Source organism: Thalia democratica, chromosome 4, assembly GCF_965202585.1.
Source record: "Thalia democratica chromosome 4, ktThaDemo2.hap1.1, whole genome shotgun sequence".
NCBI lineage: Eukaryota > Metazoa > Chordata > Thaliacea > Salpida > Salpidae > Thalia > Thalia democratica.
This window is the reverse complement of record NC_139168.1, coordinates 38225783-38245711: the sequence shown is the minus strand read 5'-3', so window position 1 is coordinate 38245711 and position 19929 is coordinate 38225783. Positions and strand designations below refer to the sequence as shown.

At 26.6% G+C, this 19929-nt stretch overlaps 1 protein-coding gene across 1 annotated transcript; it reads right to left on the bottom strand.

The window, feature by feature from the left end:
• Positions 1–3885: 3885 nt before the first annotated feature.
• On the bottom strand, positions 3886–5966 carry LOC145834044 (SUMO-activating enzyme subunit 2-like). The gene has a single exon (XM_082941371.1). The coding sequence runs from the start codon at positions 5951–5953 to the stop codon at positions 4190–4192; it is 1764 nt and encodes a 587-aa protein (XP_082797497.1). The 5' UTR covers positions 5954–5966; the 3' UTR covers positions 3886–4189.
• Between the last annotated feature and the right edge of the window lie 13963 nt (positions 5967–19929).

Below are 19929 nucleotides of genomic sequence, written 5' to 3'. Positions count from 1 at the left end.
TAAACTAACTTTTAAACAAAATAATGATCTGTTTTTAAAATTTGGTTTAGAAAAAAGCGGATTTGTAATGTTTAAAAAAACCTTGTTAACTTTAATTTTTTTTTTTCTTCATTTTTTCACTAATTTCTATTTTGTTTAAAAAAGCTTTATTAGTTTTTTAGACCAACGAAATAAAAACAACAAAGAATCCAAAATAATCAAATGAACTAATCGCTACAATATGTAAAATCCACGTCTTCTAAAGTGTGTTACTGTTATAACCAGGGTTACCACAGATCAAGCTAAGAAAAATTTCCGGACTATTCCTAACTTTTTACTAAAAATTTTTTGAACTCTTTTACTAAATCAAACTCTTAATTTAAACTTTTTGTAAAATACATAATCCAACACTTAAAACTATATAAAGCTTTCAATTTTATTTTTATACAGGTTAAATTAACAGTTTTTTTTGCTGAATTCAATCATCTAACTTCCATTACATTAGGACTATCCGTGTTTGATTGATGTATATGCAATAAACAGCTCTATCAGCAAAATACTTGTATTTTCTAACTTATAAACACAACTTGTCTGAAAAAAGAATCAATATTTTAGCATTTCCTAACATTAATTTATCTAAATAAAAGAAATATAAGGAACTTTTACAATTAAAACCTGAAAACAATAAAGTACTTAATCAAAAACAGTTTGTTTTACTATATATGTACTAAAATTTATTTCTCCGTTTCTTTATTAGCTTTTCAATCTCTTCATTTAATGAAGATGTGGTTTCCTTCATTTGGTCTTCATGCCGCTTAATTTTCTTGGAAGTTATAACCATTCGCCTCATTCTATTTAAATCGTTTTCATCTGCTGCCTCTACACTTGTCGAAGAGAATCATCTCTCTAAATCTAGCCACAGTTTATGGGCTTCTTTTCTTTTTGGACTCATTTTATTAATTTTTACCAGATGAAGACATTAGATATTAAGTTATTTCGTAAATTTTTAGGAAAATTTCGCAATTTTAGTCTGACTTTAGAGAATTTAAAATATTTTTTTACCATTTGAAGGCTTTGGAAAATAGGGAATTTTGTAAATTTGAACTAAGAATAGCTGACCTTTTTTTCAAATTTTGTCCAACTTCCTAACTTTAAAAAAACATAAACATTTTTTAAAGTTTTTCCTGACCTTGTGGCAACCCTGTATTACAGAAGCATTAAAAACTAAGTGAGTATTTCAGATTTAAAACCTTATGACTTTTTCAATTGTGACTTTTTAACTTCTTGATTTAAAAATAGGCACACTAATTAATATGCTATCGTAAATAACCTTCACGTTGCATAGTGTTGCACTTTAAAATCAATAAAACAATTTTTGCTTCATCTGATTTTGATTTGAGTCAAATTACTTTATATAGTTTACTACATCTGGTTTAACTTTTAAGCTCTATTGTAACTTTTTGTTTATACTTTGTATGTTATTTTAATTAATAGATAAACATTTCCCAGATAACCATTGTTACCGTAAAATGTTTAAAAGAAAATTTTTGAAAAATTCTTATAATTGTATGAACAACGCCAAGTCAATAATAAAATCACATAATAACTTTATTTTATCTAAATATAGTGACAATTTTATATAAACTAGTTTGTAATCTATTTTTAATAAAAAGAAAAACAACAACCATTAATTAGTGAATCAATAAATTTAGCAACGGTAAATAAATTTGAATTAGTTATTCTTTCCATTCATGCAAGTGGTTTATATTATGATCAGTTGTGTATTTTAGTTTACTTAATAACTACATATATTGTATAGTTTTATAACTGTCGGATTTAACATTAGGTATTTTACCTATTATTAACCTCTATAAATCTGTAGAATTTTTTTATATTTTTATGAACATATGTATACACCTACTTTAGCTTCTATTCTTTCATTACAGTACTTATTTTTTTACATAACCCAGTTGAAGTGTTTTAATCTGTTAACACACAGAAACATATGTTGATACAATAAAGAAAGATTACTGTATCATTTGTTTTTATTTAAATTTAATCATTATTTATCTTATATACTAGCAACATAAACAATGAAGCACATTGGACGTTAAAACAAACTATAAAAGGAGTTAAGTTCTAAAGCATTTAAATTAATGAGTTTTAAGCTAGTCTATCAGAATGTTAACATTTTTCTTCTTAAGAAGTAAATAAAAATTATATAATAAGTGTCGTTTAACTTTATCCAAATAAATTTTTCAACTTGAAAGTTTAGAAAAAAAAGCTATTAAAAAGAGGTAAAGAAATGTACTGGATTTGGGTTCTGCAAGGATGTTAGTCAGAAAAAATTAAGGTATCAGTATACAATATTATTAGTATCTAAAATAAGGTTGTTTACTTAAAATAACAGGCTTGATTAAATTTGAATATAAAAGTTAACATTTAAAATATTTTCTGTAACTACAATAACAATAGATTTATTATCTAGTAAAGAAATAGAAAGTTATTTACAACTGCTTTTTTTAGTAAAAAAATTGTTTAATATGAGTTACAAAAATTAATTAAGGGAAATTTATTACCGTTCTCTTTCGCTTAAAAAAAATCTTACAAGGCAATTTAACTGATGAAAAATAATGTTACAAAGCAAATAACTAATTATAAAATGCTAAATGACTTTTAAGGAGGGTAAAAACTGTTTAGTGAAATAAGGTGTTTTTAAGCTTAACTGTTAATATAATAACAATAAAACAACAATAATACATTTAAAAAAGGTTTGTGATATTTAAGGTAGACAGGGTTGCCAAAGGTTTTTGAATTTTTTTTTCAGGTTTTTAAAAGTTTAAGGTTTAGGTTAAATTATGGTAAAAAATATTTTAAAGGTAAAATGCTGTCTTAAATAGTATAACAACATTAAAAAGATACTGTAAAGCTACTTCAAATATGTTTAAAAATAATAAAATAAATTGATGATGACAAAAAAAAACATTATCTATACATTGATTTTTTGTGTCCAATCGAAATTTCATTACTTTTCATGTAAATAAAAAGGATTCCGGGTTTTGGCAACCCTGGGTAGATGACATACTATATTCTAAAAATGTATTTGTTAGTTTTAATACATCTTATTAAGACCTTCATCAAATTCAATGCTAACTTAGTCTTCTAATATTGAAGAAATATATAGAAATTCTGAGAAAACTTAGTTTTATTTTATTTGTTATGTAGATTTTACATTACTGATACTTTTTAGAACATACAATCAATCATAATTTTTGGTTTTGTGCTTTAGGTTTAGTATATTAAAAATCTAGTAGTATTATAGGGATGGCTTTAGATTTCCACTACTGTTTTTGAGTAGCTTGAAAAACTTGCAAACCATTTGCATATTTGCTGAGTCAGCAAACTTTTTTTGATATTTTTTTATACTAAAAAAAAAAATATTTTTAGTTTATTTTTTATGTTATGGTAAGGTGGGTTAGGGTTAAGAGTATAAAAAAAAAAGCTATAAAGATATTTTACTGACTCAGCAAACATGCAAATGATTTGCAAGATTTTCAAGCTACTCAAAAACAGTAGTGGAAATCTGAATCTACCCGTTTTATACTGATAGTTGCAATATACCCTAAAAAAATTATGGTAAACAATATTAACCTAGGGAGACTAAATTAGATTTAGGTATATAATTTATTTAAACCATACTCTTTTTTATCTTTAGAAAATAATATCAACTTTAAAATAAAAAACAATAATAAATTTATTTAACTAATCAAAAATTTAGAGTCTAAACTGTTGTAATTATAAGGTAGCAGTAGGTCAAACTTATATGATGAATTAAAGAGATTAACTGATAGATTTTTTTTTATTTGGAATAATTTTATTGTAAAATCCATATGCGATATATACACAAATAAAAACAGATACTTAATTTAATAAAAGAAACTAACATAAGACTATTAAAATCAGAAATGCTTATAAAATTTATTTTAAACGATCATTGGCTTTTAATAATAAAAATGAGAAAACAACTGTAAAAGTATTATAAGAAAACATGTGTGATATATAAAATGGAATTTGGAAGTACAACCTAAAAACATTTACCCTATCATAAAAATCTCAATAGCAAAAAATTGCCTACAAAATCCAACTGTCACAAATACTTGCATTTGTGAAGATCATTATAGCCACATCTAACATTCACTTTAGCTTCTATTTAAGCTATCTTTAGTTTCTTAGAATCAACATGAGCTTCATCTACTAGAGAGATTTTGCGCTTTTGATTCAAAGACGCATCTTCTTTTTTCTTCCCATTTTGACCGTTATGACTCACTTCATCATCATGGTTACCATTTCCATTTTCAGTCAAATTCCCACTCAGTTTAGTTTCTCCTTCACTAACTTTCTTAAAAAACTGCCCCTCTTCAAAAGGTTTTTCTGCTGCAACTAGTACAACAAATACTTTATAGTCAGTTACAAAATCTTCAACATCCATATCAATACCGCTTTTCCAGTTCATATCACTCAGCTTTCTCAACAACTCCTCTTCTGTATGATCTTCTTCATCACTAGAAAGAACAATTTTACCTTTTGTGGTTACATCAGGTTGCTGCAAGCCAAGCCCTTTGCATAAAACTTTATCCCTAAAGTCTTTCAATGTTAACTCATCAAAATTCACAGCTATTGTAACCTGGGGCTTATCTGCACAAATCATACAGCCAGCTCTAGGAGGGTCAAGACACTGAGGACCAATCAAGCGTTTAGAAGTGTTTCTAGGTAACTTATCTACAATTGTGTTTTTGGACTCTGCAATCTTTCCTTGTAAAGCATCAAATGTTTGATACAAAATAAGGCCAGCTACCATTGCGTTTGTAGTTGCTATAGCAGGAATAATATTGCCTGCCATAGCCTTTAAGTTAAACTGACTCTTTCCCTCAATACCAAATATTTCAGCACGAATATTAGCAGCAGCAGAAGTAAAGTTCATGGCATGCTTGTCGTCTTTATCCCAGTACAAAACTTCATTTTCAGGGGAGAGTTTGTTTTTAAGGTGGTCAATGCTTTGATAAAACAGTGCCATATTTTCTTCAGTTGTCAGCAACTTCTGAACATCAATGCCATCAACATTCATTTCTTTGTCAACACTTTCCCGCCACTTCATAGGAGTTGGAGGCCTTCTTGTTTTCCACAAGTTTTTCATACTCAACAGATACTGTACATCTTTATTAAAAAGTTTGTTAAAAACAGCCTCACCATCAAAGTTATTTTCCTTTGCCCACTCCCTGGTGTTAACTCTTTTTATTGGCTGTGTGCTGTCTCCATTGCTTTTGTTTTCTTCATCTTCTTGATCAGGAGCAACATCCTTGTCTGCATCCTCTTCACCAAACAACTGATTGAACAGATATTTTGCCCATACTACACAATGAATGAGTTGGGATGGAGTATTTCTAATAGTGCAACCTGGAAAAGTTTTTTGCCTTGGTGTTGGCTGACACTCATAGCACTGGGAAACATTTTTCTTTATTAGTTGCGTTTGCCCAAGATAACCTGAAGAGCCACTTTCAACCAGTGGAATATCTGCAGCTAGGCACATTCTATTGACATGCTTTCTAGCAGCTACATTGTCCAATGCATTTAAAACAATATCAAACTTTTTGAAATATTGAATATTATAGTCTTGATTGAAAATGGTATCATGCAAGGCTACAATTTGAGCTTGAGGGCACATCTTGAGTGCAGACTCTTTAGCTACTAATGCTTTTGGCTTTCCAACATGACACTTATGAAAGAGAAACTGTCTATTCAAATTGCTAACATCTATGGTATCAAGGTCTATAATTTCGATTTTCCTAAAGCCTGTCATAACAAGATTTTTGAGAAGCTCACATCCAATTCCACCAGAACCAACCATAAGAATATGAGCATCTGTAACTGCTTTGAGCAAGTTTTTTTCAAGCGGGTTTTTCATCTGGTTAGTCATTTTAAAAACAATTAATACAATTCTATGTAATATTCAAAATATTAATTATTTGATAATGTCTGTCATTACTTAAAACACTAAAAACTATTTTATAAATTTTACCACTAAGATCTAGAACTATTAATGTTGTAAAGAGATTTTATTTTACCCATTACTGTTCTTTTTATTTTAATGCAAAATATACTTATTATTAATATTATTTATAAATTAATCATTTTATTTTATATTTAGAGAAAAGGTGTTATAAGGCCATAAGGTAGATGGATTTTGAAATGAAACAAACTAACATTGGCTCTTAAATTGACTAAAAAAATGAACTATACATTATATAAGGGTAGGGATTACAGTACATTTTTTGGTCATGCAGAGTGGGCTGGCAAGTGGCCATTGACTATTTTCACGACTAAACAGTTAAAGCAAATTTTTATTTAATTGTTTAGAGCGGGGTTTAGTCTTTTAAAAACTGGGTTTGTTTCTGTTCTGCTAAAAGTTTACTAAAAGTTATGTAAGCTTAATTGTAGCCAAAGTTTGTTTTTTTAAGTTTAAAAAAGCATCGAAAAATACTTAAATTTTTGTCAAAATTAAGGTGTACATCTACTGTTAAAAAACACCTTAAAAGCTTTTATACAAAACTGTTTTTTAAGTTTTTTCATTTCTTTGGTTTAGTGTTAATTAAAAAAAGTCAAAATTCTTTGAATATTTTAATGTATAAGTATATTATTTCTCATTTAAAAAATTTTCTATTCTCACCAAAAATTCATTGATGATTTCTGGGCAATTTAGGGTATTCTTCAGGGTTAATTTTCTCAATTTGCCACCTTAGAACCAACATAATTTTTTTAAAATAATTTAGTAAAAATGACAAGGAATATACAAATTTACAGACAAATCCATCATGTGGAATATAACTATTTTTTTAGGTTTTTACAAGCGATATTTCTGTTAAAAAAATTGATATAATATCCTATCCCTGGTTTTTCACTATGACAAAAAAGACCATTTTGTATATTCGAGAAGGTTGTTAATGTGTATAGATTCACTTACTTTGGTTTACAGATCATTTAAGCTCCAAGAACGATGAGAACAGTTAGTATTGGTCAAAAAATGGTAGCTTAGCATATTTTTTAGTTATTGAAATATTTTTTTTACTATTTTATCAAATTTAAGGTTTTGTAGTACTGTTATTGAAGTTATTATAGTAGTATTTTTATTTATGATACAAGATAGTCAGAGTATTGCACCTGATTAAAACTAATATATTTTTTGTAGATTTATAACTATAACTTATTTAAACCTAGCAGTAATATGGATAGTTTAACTAACATCTAAATATACAAACTGTTCAAAAACCACAAACACCATTTCAAACTAAGCCTAACTTTGACGCTGTTGCTGATGAAGTGATAGACAAGCTTGAACTTTCAAAATCTAGCAAATCTAAAGTTAAAGAAGATCTTGATAAGCTATTCAAAGAATACAAAACTATAGCAAAACAACAGTAGAGGTTTGCTAAACTACACCGAAAGCTAACAACAGCTAATTGGAAGCTAACAACAAGTTTCTAAGACATTACAGAATGAACTTTTCAAGAAAAATTTCTCAGTATGAAAATTTAACAGACTGTTTAAATCAATTATGGGACAAGAGTGACTAAGATGTTAACAACACTTTAGACAGACTGAATTGCACTTATTGTAAAGAAGTTGGACATACTGCGCGAAGTTGTTTGCAGCTAAATGAAAAAATTTCATCATGTAGTTCAGAATAAGAAACGTTTTTACATATGCTTTGTGCTACTGAATAGAGTGTTTTATTTATTTTAGAAACTTAATTTCAAAGAAGTTTTTAGAACTTACTGTTTGACTTATATCTTTTAGTAAATTTAAAGTACTTTTTTTTAATCATAGGCTAAATTATTTTGTTTTTTCACTGTTTTGCAACGAATAAATGTTTTTATTGTTCAAAATGTTTACGGTTTTTTCTTTTAATAAACTAGTACAAATGTAACATTGTTAATAATACAAACTTTGATATACAAAGATCAATCTTAAATTAAAAATAAACTGTATTTAGAGTATAGTTTCACCCGGCTTGATATTGAAAATTCATTCATATTTAAACTAAAATGGGAGTAAATGTAATTCTCTTGAGGTAGTCACTTATTATTTTCTTTTTTTTTAAGTTTCATTAGAAATCAAAATTTTAACTATTTTTTAAATAAAAACAAACATTATTCTTATTATAACACTAAGTGTAATTTTAAATTGTATTATAGTGCTTTTTATGACAGTTTTATGTCAATGGCCGCTTGATCCCCGTTTTCAGCCCACTGTGTCATATTATAAAATTCATATGAGGAGATATGATTCAAATGTCTTTTTGCTTCATTAGGAAGAATCTAAAAAAAATATTTTACAAAAAAAAAGTTACTGCCCAAAAACTTATTTTAACCCCAAAAATCACATATTTTTTGACTTAAAGAGTAATAAAATCACTTATACATGTCCTAGACTTATAATTTAGATCTTAAATGAAAGCTTATAATAATGGGCATAAATTAAAGACATTTTAAGTGCTTTTGATGTATTATGAACTCAGTATTACACAAAATTCCCAAACTTTGTCTCTTATATAAAAAGCAAATTCTTCTGCTGTTTTTCTTTTAGTTTTTTTGACTTTAAATGTAAAATGTATAGAGTCAGCTAGCCAGAAAGATATTACTGATGTAATGTCATTTAAATTGCATGTTGATGTAGATATAAAATACATTTTAGATCACTTTTTTTTATTAGCAGGGTTACCACAGATTAAGCTGAGAAAAATTTCCTGACTTTTCTTGACTTTTTACTAAAATTTTCCTGACTTTTTTAAATCTAATTTTCTAAAAAAACTATTAATTTAATCTTGTTCTAAAATACATAATCAAACACTTAAAACTATATAATGCTTTCAATCTTATTTTTATACAGGTTAAAACAACAATCTTTTTGGTAAGTTCGATCATCTAACTTCCATTACATCACTTGAACCATCTGCGTATGATTGATGTATTGCAATAAACAGCTCTATCAGCAAAATACTTGTATTTTCTAACTTCATACAGTTCTAATCGTTATGCATACATACAATCTTTAATTTTATTTCTGGATGTAATAGTTTCTCCTTTCATACTGTTTTCAAGAACAGCATTTGATCTTATTCTGGAAAACCAAACGATGACTCAGGAGAGTTTAAGATCACTCTAGTCTAGACAGACATTTTTTACTCTATGAGTAGCAACCCTGAATCTTTATAAATATTAAAAAAATATATTAGAAGGATTTTTTCAATCTGTATCCTTTTTTTTTACAAAAACCTTTTTTTCATAAAATATTTAGTTATGCATAAAAGAAAATTCTTTTGACGCAAAATTATAGATTTTACAAAGAACATTTCCCATAAATTTGACGTCTATAAGAACAAATAATAAGATACATTTTTATTAAGTTTTTATATTTCCATCTAAATTCACATGAAAAATTTCTGCTCTTAGGTTTGTATTCGAAACTTTTCAAATGATAACTATATGTCAAAAGTTAATTCAAGTTTTTATATTGTAGGGGTAGGGATTACTTGGGTGATGTTTACTGGACTAATGAGGAAGATATGATTTGGGCGGGTTTTTGCTTCATTGAGAAGAATCTTAAAAAATAGACATTGAAAAAAAGTTGTTGCCAAAAAAACTAACTTCAACCCCAATAACCACATTATTCAACTTAAGGGCATAGGGGGGGGTAAACACCCTTTTTTGGTTTTTTATCTTATTCATGGTTGCCACTCATCTAGCTGAGTATAATTTCCTGACTTTTCCTGACTTTTTCCTGACTTTTTACCATAATTTTCCTGACTTTTCTAAATCAAACCTTAAATTAAACTTTATCTAAAATACATAATCTAACACTTGAAACTATATAAAGCTTTTAATCTAATTTTAAAACAGGTTAAAAACAACAGTTTTTTGCTGAATTCTATCATCAAACTTCCAGTACATCACTTAAACCATCTGTGTATGATTGATGTTTGTAATAAACAGCTCTATCAGCAAAATACTTCTATTATTACCATAAAAACACAGCTTGTCTGAAAAAAAACACACATTTTTAGCATTTACTAGCATGAATGTATCTAGATAAACTAACGACATATAAGGAACTTTGTCATCTATATATTTTTCAAAAATATAAAGATGTAAAGTATACACATTAACTTGTTACATAAAATACTAAACTAACTGCTTAGTTATAAAGTACTCAATTATTTACTTAAACAAAAAACACTTTGATTCTAAAATTATGCTAGATAAACTTTTGTGTATATACCACAGTTTCACTATGGAAGTGTCCTTGCTAAAGACCATCAATAATAAAAATCTTACAAAATCTGCTTGTTCAAGTAGGGTACTTGTTTAATATGTTAATAGAAAACTATTGCAGTTTTATAAAGGATATTTTTCTAATTTATACCAGATGAAGGCATTGGAAATAGAATTAAATATTTTTGTAAATTTCTAGGAAAATTTTGGAATCTTTTTCTGACTTTAAAGGTCTTTTAATTAATTTTTACCATTTAAAGGCTTTGGAAAACAAGGAATTTTGTAAATTTAAACTGACAAAATCTGACTTTTTTTATAAATTTTTATCAAATTTCCTGACTTTTCCTGACTTTTTTTCAAAACCCCCCATTTTTTCCTGACTTTTCCTGACTTTTGTAATTTTTTTAAATTTTTCCTGACTTTTCCTGATTTCCTGACTTTTCCTGACCGAGTGGCAACCCTGCTTATTTTATGTAGTTTTTACTAAGCTACAAGATGCTTTTTACAGATTAAAAAAATTCAAATTAATTTTTGAGATATAGCCGGTCAAAGTCGGAGGCAACAATAGGAACCTTAAGGGAGGCGCAAACTAAAACGGCAAAAATAGACTATTTCACTAAAAATCTATCTTCTCCTACGTTTTTTGAGATAACTACCTCAAATTTTTAGGAAATGTTCCTTGATAAATTTAGAAAATTCTGTCGGAACAGAATTTAAAAAAATTAAAAAATAAAAAATTTTTAAGAAAAAAACTAAAAAAAAATTGTTTTTTTTGTTTATTTTTTATATAAAATTTTTATTTTTTAATTTTTTCAAAATCTGTTCCGACAGAATTTTCTAAATATTGCAAGGAACATTTCCTGAAAATTTGAGGTAGTTATCTCAAAAAACGTAGGAGGAGATAGATTTTTAGTGATTTCTAGTTATTTGCCGTTTTAGTTTGTGCCTCCCATAAGGTTCCTATTGTTGCCTTCAACTTTGACCGACTATATCTCAAAAATTATTTTGAATTTTTTAAATCTGTAAAAAGCATCTTGTAGCTTGGTAAAAACTATATAAAATAAGATAAAAAACCAAAAAAGGGTGTTTACCCCCCCCCCCCCCTATGCCCTTAAACAGTAATAAAATCACTTATACAGGTCCAGACTTATAATTTATATCTTAAATGAAAGTTTTTAATTATAGGCATAAATTAAAGACATTTTAACTTCTTTTGATGTACTATGGCATCATTATTCACAAAATATGCAAATTTTGTCTGTAAAGTTGTGCTTTTTTTCTAAAAAAAAAAGCAAATTCTTATGCTTTTTTTTCTTTTAGTTTTATTGATTTTGAATGTAAAATAAGTGGAGTCAGCTAGCCAGAAAGATATTACTGATGTAATGTAATCTAAATTGCATGTTTATATAGATATAAAATACATTTTAAACACTTTTGGTTATTAAAAATTATGTTTAATGAGAGCACCTGTTCTAAGAGTAAAAGATCTAAACCTGTAAATCATAGAAGAAAGTGCATGTAAATTTATTAAAATCATTGTAACTCTATTATTTAAATATAAAGCGCTTTTATTTAATTAAACTTGAATTATTTATCAACATTAATTTTTTTTAGCTTTTGTATGTTATTGTTTCCACATTACTATTAGTTAAAGTTTGTAAAGTATTATACATTTAAGTTAAGGCCATAGGGGAGATCTGACATTTTTTTTACACAAACTAACCATGGCATTTATTTGAAAGCTTTAAATACAAACTACAATCTTGTTTTTGTAGAATTCAAAAATATCATTTAACTTTTGAGATATTTTAGTTGTTGTAAAAAATTTCTGATACAAACATATGGACCGCAAATTTTTTGGGGTCAATTTTCTCAGAAATTTTTAAAATCACTAAAAATCTATTGCCTTTATTTTTCAAGCAATCTTCTTCAAATTTTTGGGAAATGTTCCTCGTATTATAAATAAAAATGTTACTTATCAATATTTTAAATTAAAAAAAAAATTATGAAATGCAAACATTGTGTACTCCTTAACAAAGTAAAAAATTTGCTCCTACTCTTTAGGTGATGCTAGCATTAAACAATTTAGAACTTTAGTAAATTTTCCAATGAATGCATTAAAGTTCAAGAGGTTCAAGCAAAGTGAAAATTGTTTGGACCAATTCTATTTTGAAACATTGAAGTTCCTGCCAAATCTTCTCTTGGAAAGTTGTTGCAACCATTATTTGTGTTGCACAATGACCAGGCTGAGATCAAACGAGAAAATCCAATCGATGGAATCTTTGATTCCCAAAGTTGGCCAAGTGGCCCCCTTGGGAGCCAAGATACTCAGGGGCCATGAGCAGCAAAGGGGCCAAAGGGGGGGAGGTATGAGCAGTAAAGAAGCCATAGGCAGGGTTGCCACTCTTTTAGTCAAAAAATCTTCCCTGAGTAACTTTAAACTTCCTTGAGTTTTTTTATAAACCCTTAAAATTTTACTATTTGTTAAAAAATTACAATGTTAATTATAAGAATAAGAACTAGCCGCAAAGCTAAAACAAAATCAAATAAGCATTTAAAAATAAATAAAATTAACTTTTTTGAACAAAATATTGAAACTGGATTAACTAAATCTCATTCTAGATCTAGAAAAAACTTTCTCTGATATTTTTTATAGAATATTTTTATAATTTTTATAAAATACCTAAACTGCCCTGAGTCTCCCTGAGTTAAAAAAAAGAATCAAATTTCCCTGAGTTTCCCTGATTATGTGGCAACCCTGCATAGGGGAACCATAAGGTTACAATTTGAAACTTACACTAGATATTCTGGAGATGTTGATGAAGAGCAAAAAAAAGGTTTTAGGTGTTTTTATGGTAGTTTTGAAACTTAAACTAGATATTCTGGAGTTGTTGATGAAGAACAAAAATAAGGTCCTCTTAGAAGCTTTTAATGGTAGTTTTTTGAGGATGTTGAAGGGACCAAAACTTTTTTTTATTTCTTTATTGGGGGCCATTTGAAAAAAAGTTTGGGAAACCCTGATCTAAAACATATTCAAATAGTAAAAAGCAATTCAAAGCTTATTTAATAACCTAAAGGTTATTTTTTCTACAACCTTACTGTCTTAATCTGAGGTTTTTTTTAAAGTGTCCATTATGCTTGATTCACTTGTAGATTATCAGTTTAAAGAGTAAAAGAAAATCAAAGTGTTAAAATCCTATCTCTGATTACATTAGTAATAATAGTTTCTATAAAATTTAAGAGATAATTAACAATGACTTTCAAATCTCAAAAGAGTGTCAAACATAACTGGAAACTAACATAACTGAAGCCATCTTGATAAAGCAATATAGTCAAAGTTTAAACTAACAACTTCTAAACCCAGGAATAACCAATACTTAAATTTTTATTAAGTTCTATTGTTATTTTGTGACGGGTGTACTTTGTCATGTGTTTTTATTTTTGGTAAGTTTTGTTTACTTCTTTACCTTTAAAAAGTTAGTAAAGTAAAAAAAAATTTCAGTTTATAGATAAAAATTGATTATTATTTGTACATTTTAATATTTATGTTATATACTTAGGTTTACTAATGCACAGTTATTATTATTATAGTTTTTAAAACAGGGTTACCACTCATTAATTCAGAAAAAATGTTTTAAGTTATTAAGATCCGTCCAAAGTGAACTTAAACTTTCCTGAGTCATCCGGAGTTCTTTTCAGATCCATAAATAAAAAAATTTCAATAAAATCAATAAAAGTAATGTTCTAAGAAACTAGTTCCAAAATAACAAAAATTCACATTATAAATCTAAATCTCATTCAAAAACTAAAAAAAATGTGGCCGGAGATTTTCATGAATCTTAAAATGTCTTGAGATTTTTGAAGAATTTCAAACTAGCTTGAATTGTTCTGAGATTTTCAAAAAATCAAAATGTCTTGAGTTATCCTGAGTAAGTGGCAACCCTATAAGGCTTCAAAATAACCAATGAATTGCTAAACTGTGGTTGCTAATTTATTTTATTTAATTGATTTAAAAACAATTAATAATTAAAACTTTTACTACTATTTTTTTAAATATTGCAAGGAACATTTTTTAAAAGTTTAAGGTATTTATCTCTAAAAACGTAGGAGATAGATTTTTAGTGAAATAGTCTATTTTTGCCATTTTAGTTTGAGCCTCCCATAAGGAAACTATTGTTGCCTCTGACTTTGACCTCCTATATCTCAAAATTTATTTTAAATTTTTAAATCTGTAAAAAGGAACTTTTAGCTTAGTTGAAAATCTGTAAAACAAGATCAAATTGTAAAAGTAAATGATTTACTACCCTATGCCCAAAACTAATACCAATTCAAAAATAATAAACAAAAAATTGATTTTTTCTTAAGTTTTAAATCTTTATTTCATACAGGTTAAAACAACAGTTTTTTGCTGAATTCAATCATATAACATCCATTGCACTACATGAACCATCTGTGTATGATTGATGTTTAAGCAAAATACTTGTATCACTACCACATTGTAAATACACGCGTGAAACTGTAGAACATATTAAGGCCATAGGGGGGTGGTCCACTTTGTTTTTTACAACTTGATCTTATTTTGTAGAATTTAATCTGAGCTATCAGACACTTTTAACCACTTAAAAAAATTCAAACTAACTTTTGAGATATAAGCGATCAAAGAAAGGGCGTTCAATAGGTGCCTTATGGAAGGCAAAAACTAAAAATGCAAAAAAAGACTATTTCACTAAAAATCTATCTCCTCCTTCATTTTTTGAGTAATCTTTCTCAAATTTTTACAGAATGTGTATCATTAAACTTTAAAGAAATCTATTGTAGGAATTTTTTTAATTTAGAGTAAAAAAAAAATTATAGTCAAAAAACTACCCTTTTTTTTAGTTTTTTGTGGATAAAATTTTTATTTTTTTAAATTTCAAAAATTCCAACATTCAGATTCTTCAAAATATTAAAAGGAACATTTCCTGAAAATTTGAAGTCTTTAGGTCAAAAAATGAAGGAGGAGATAGGTTTTTAGTGAATTTTTAAATTTCCGAGAAAATTGACCCCAAAAAATTTGCGGTCCATACGTTTGTATCGGAAACTTTTTACAAAAAATAAAATATCTCAAAAGTTAAATTATATTTTTGAATTCTATAAAAACAGGCTTGTAGTTTGCATTTAAAGTTTTCATATAAAATCCAAAGTTATTTTTTGTAAAAAAAAAGTTTTCCACCCACTCTATGCCCTTAATTTCAGTAAAAAGGAATATTGGACCTTTCTTTAGACTAATTTGTAATAAAATATATAAAACTGTCTTGAGTGACCTTAAACTGTCTTCCTAATATTTTTTTAACCCTCTTATTTTAAATCATAAAAATATATTGTTATTATTTTGATTTTTATATTGATTGGTTATTTGTTAAACAGGCCTGAGTCATAAAGAGTTTTTTTATTTAAAACTAGCTTTAGTTTACTAAATATTTTTAAAATTTTCAAGCTGTGAGTGAGGGCAACTTTGAATTTATCTAAATTATTTTTTTTAACTATTTTTTTAATGTTTAAAATACATCAGTCTTAAATTCTATCCCTTGCATTGACAAACACTTTCTGGGGAAATGTGAATGTGTCACATCATATGTAGTTTTACATGCCCCATTAATATTTAACATTAGAAAAAAAAAAATATTTAGACAAATAAAACACCCTTAATGAACACTAAAAATTCTATAAAATCTGAAGATTAAAAACTACAACTTGTAGGAAAATTGCAAAGCTCAAATCCCCTAGTAATTGTTAACCAGCACTACATAAAAAATCACACCAACAATCCAACAATTTGATCACTGTCAAATTGGTCAAAATTCAAGTTTTATCATTAGGTACTAAATTTTATGTATGAATTGCTAATTTTTTTAATTTTAGTATTTATTAGGTGAAATAGCCACCCTAATTAGTAAATATATTTTAAATTTGTGCATAAAAACTCATAAGACATAGTTGAACATGTTATCAACTTCTAATATTGTCTGTACTACTTAACTGCTAAAATTTTTATTTAAATTTTTAAATGAATGCATTTATTAATTAATCATGGACATGACATTAAACTGTTCTGGTGTACGACTCGATAATCAACTAAAAGGTTTTTTGAGCACAAGATCCTTGGACCAAACTTTTTGAGCTTTTTTGTAGTTCAATAAACAATATCTAACTAACATTTGCATTTATTTACAGAACCGCTAGTTTTTTCTAAATTATTATATAAATTTAGTTGCAGAACATCAACAACTCATTCTTTTTTAGTTCTTCATGACTAAATTTCTATAATTGTGTTTTTGAATTATTCAACTTGCTGTTTTGAAAACCTCTACTTTTATGCAGCTTCGCACATTTTCAGTGTACAAGTTTCAAAGCACATAAAAAAGTAATTTAAGCATGTAAGTAGGAAGTTTAGAGGAGGCTTAGGCAAGGTACTGCTAAACTAGAGGTCGGCAAACTGCAGCGCGCAAGCCATATGTGGCCCTTAAAACAAAAATATGCGGCCTGTGAGGTAGGGTATATTTTTAGCTCAAAATATATCTTTTTAAAAACAATAATACGAAAAGTTTTTGCACTAAAAGCTTAAGACTAGACTTTAAATTTTATAATTACCCATACAGTCATACTACTATTGCTTATTTTATCACACTTTTTTGCATAATTTATATTTTTTTATGTTGATGTCTAATAATTATTTTAAATTACTGCCGTCCGCGGAAGACATTTTTTATTCAGTGCGACCCGAAAGAGAAATTTTTCTATGAAAATTAGCCCGCCAATTGTAAAAAGCTGCCAAGTGCCAACTTCAGTTAATATGAATAAAGGACTATGTATAAATAAAGTATTTACAAGTTTCCCGTAATAGGAGTTGAGTTAATAAAAAGACAACATAAATCTTACTGCTGGGGATTTTTTAACACTAAACACAGTACTTTTTACCAAGTCTGCTACTAACCCTTGTTCTAAACTACGATTGAATATTATTCAGTAAATATGTTTGTCTCCTAAGCTCTTTAAAGTAAATATTCTTTAGAAAAGATCGATTATTTTGTAAACAATGTATAAGCAAACGTAAGTTTCAGTTAATATTGAATTAAATCGAAGGTTAATGGTTAGATTTTTATGAACGATTTTTAGTATAGTTACTCGAACATTCATTTTGATTTAAGAAGCAATTGTTATTCATTTTTCAGAAATATTCATTTTGGAGTTTATAGCTACCTTTTTTAAAAATGCTATATTTTTAACAATAATTATTACATCATTTAAATTTTAACAATTTAAAAAAACTAGAAGTATTGAAAAAAATTATTGAGCACAAACTACAATACTTTTCTATGAACTAAATAAAACTAATAGTATTTACCTATTTTAACAAAACATAAAAAAGTCACTTAAATAAAACAAGAACATTTATATACTTTTATTTCATTTAAATTCTAGTTTGTAATTTTGTATGTTTTCTGTTCCTCTGTTATTTGTGCTATAAATTAAAATAAAGACCATTGTTTTGTTTTTATATAAGTTAACAACTAGTTATTGTTTCTGGTATGTAACTGAACTACTAAGACTAATAGCGGAAATATTATCAAATTATTTAGCTTAAATTTCCTTTATACAATGTTTAACTGTTTACTATACTTAATTTTTCGTTTATTTTTCAATTAAAGAAAACTTATGTAATACATAAAATTTGTGCGTTACAGAAGTTGTTATTGGTCGAAAACAAATGTGTTATAGAACTATTTTACTTAGCTTTTAATTTCAACATTTTATGAATTCAAATGTACTGCAAAATATATATTTTTAACTTGTTTTAAAATATTATAAACTAAATCAACTATTTTATTAGGTTTATACATTTTTTTTAAAGATAATTAATTGTTTATTAAACGGCAAAAAAATCGCTCAAAATATTTGGTCCAAAGACTCGGTGCACGAAAAAACGGTTATTGAGTCGTGCACCACTTGGATACCTTTTAACGTCTTGTCCTTGATTAGTTCATATATCGTAAAGCAAAAATACTCCATTTATTTATTATTTTTTTTTAATTAGTTTCACAAAATTATACGAATTTTTAAATAAAAAGTCGAAGTTATTAGTTAGATTAGTTATACGCAAACAGATCAACTTATAAATGCTAACTAATTTTAAAAAAATATTTTTTTTACAAGTTTCATAATGACGGTATACATTAAAGTTATAATGTTAAATACTAATATACCTTAGTATAATTCAGTTACTTTACGCTATACCTTATTCTTGACTACTTTTATATTACTTAAGAGCAACATAAAGTAAAAAAATCAAAATAGTTAACAAACTTCCCTTCAACATATTTTTTTTTCTGCTTTTAAAATATTCAAAATTAGTGTCTCTTTTATATTTAATATTTTATAACTTTTATAAAAACAATTAATTTTAATTTTTATCTTAAATAATATGTTATGTAACCTTAAAACTATACTTGGCTTATAATATGTATGATTAGCTATTATTTATTACAGTTTGTTATATTTGAAAAATGTATATTTTAAGAAATACAATTAAAGTAAAAGTTTTAATGTTAAGGGCTAGGATAAAGATTCAGTTTATATCGAAGGACGATTTTTTATAAACTTATAAAATTTCTTAGTTACACATTAAAATTTTTAAAAGCACATTTTTTTAAAGTTTTTATGAACTAAAAGTTAAGTTTTATATTTTCTAAATTGTAGAAAAAAAAATATACATATATATATAAATATAGCCAAAACTAATTTAAATAATAAAAGTATACTCAGTGACAAAAACTATGTAGTTGCAAATCACACTCGCTTTAGACATTAAAAAAGGAAGAATATGTCCTCATTTAAAGTAAATTAAATAAACAGCTCTTTTTTACCAGAAGTAATTCAATTAAAATGAATAGTTTACTTTGACCATTCGTAACCGTAACATTTGCTTCATATTGCTGTCTACTTTATTTAATTCGACCAACTATATAAATTATCATCTTTAATGAAAGTAAACTTTTAACAACAACAGCAACTTTGTAAAAAGTTTTTTTGTACAAAAAGCTGCTTTAACAGTATGAACTCTTTATGACATCAAAACTATATTTTAATTTTTTAATCTCTGACAGCTAGTTGTGCACAAGCAAATGGTGAAACTTTTTTAACATATACAACTAAATAACCAACATTCATAGTTTAAAAACTTAGCAAAAAAGTACAATAAAATATGTTAAGATATGCAAAGTTTTTGATTAAACAATGTTTTTAAAGAACACTATAAGCTTTTTTAGGGGGTCCAAAGGCTCCAGGAAACCCATGGATCACATCTGAGACATTTAATATCTCAAAATATAACTTTTTAGTTTAGAATAAACTTAAAATAAAAATCTTTAAAATATATCTATAGCTTACGTTATTTTGTGCTTTCACTCTTAAATTATCGCTAAAATTTACAAAACTGTATAAGAACTTAAAAAAACTACTTTTATATTTCAATATAAGAGTTTTCGTCTATATTAAATGTTCTTTATTAATAATTAAGTTACATTTAAATGAAGTCAATATTTAAGACAGAGTAGACAGAATATTTGAATTTGCAAATGCAAATACA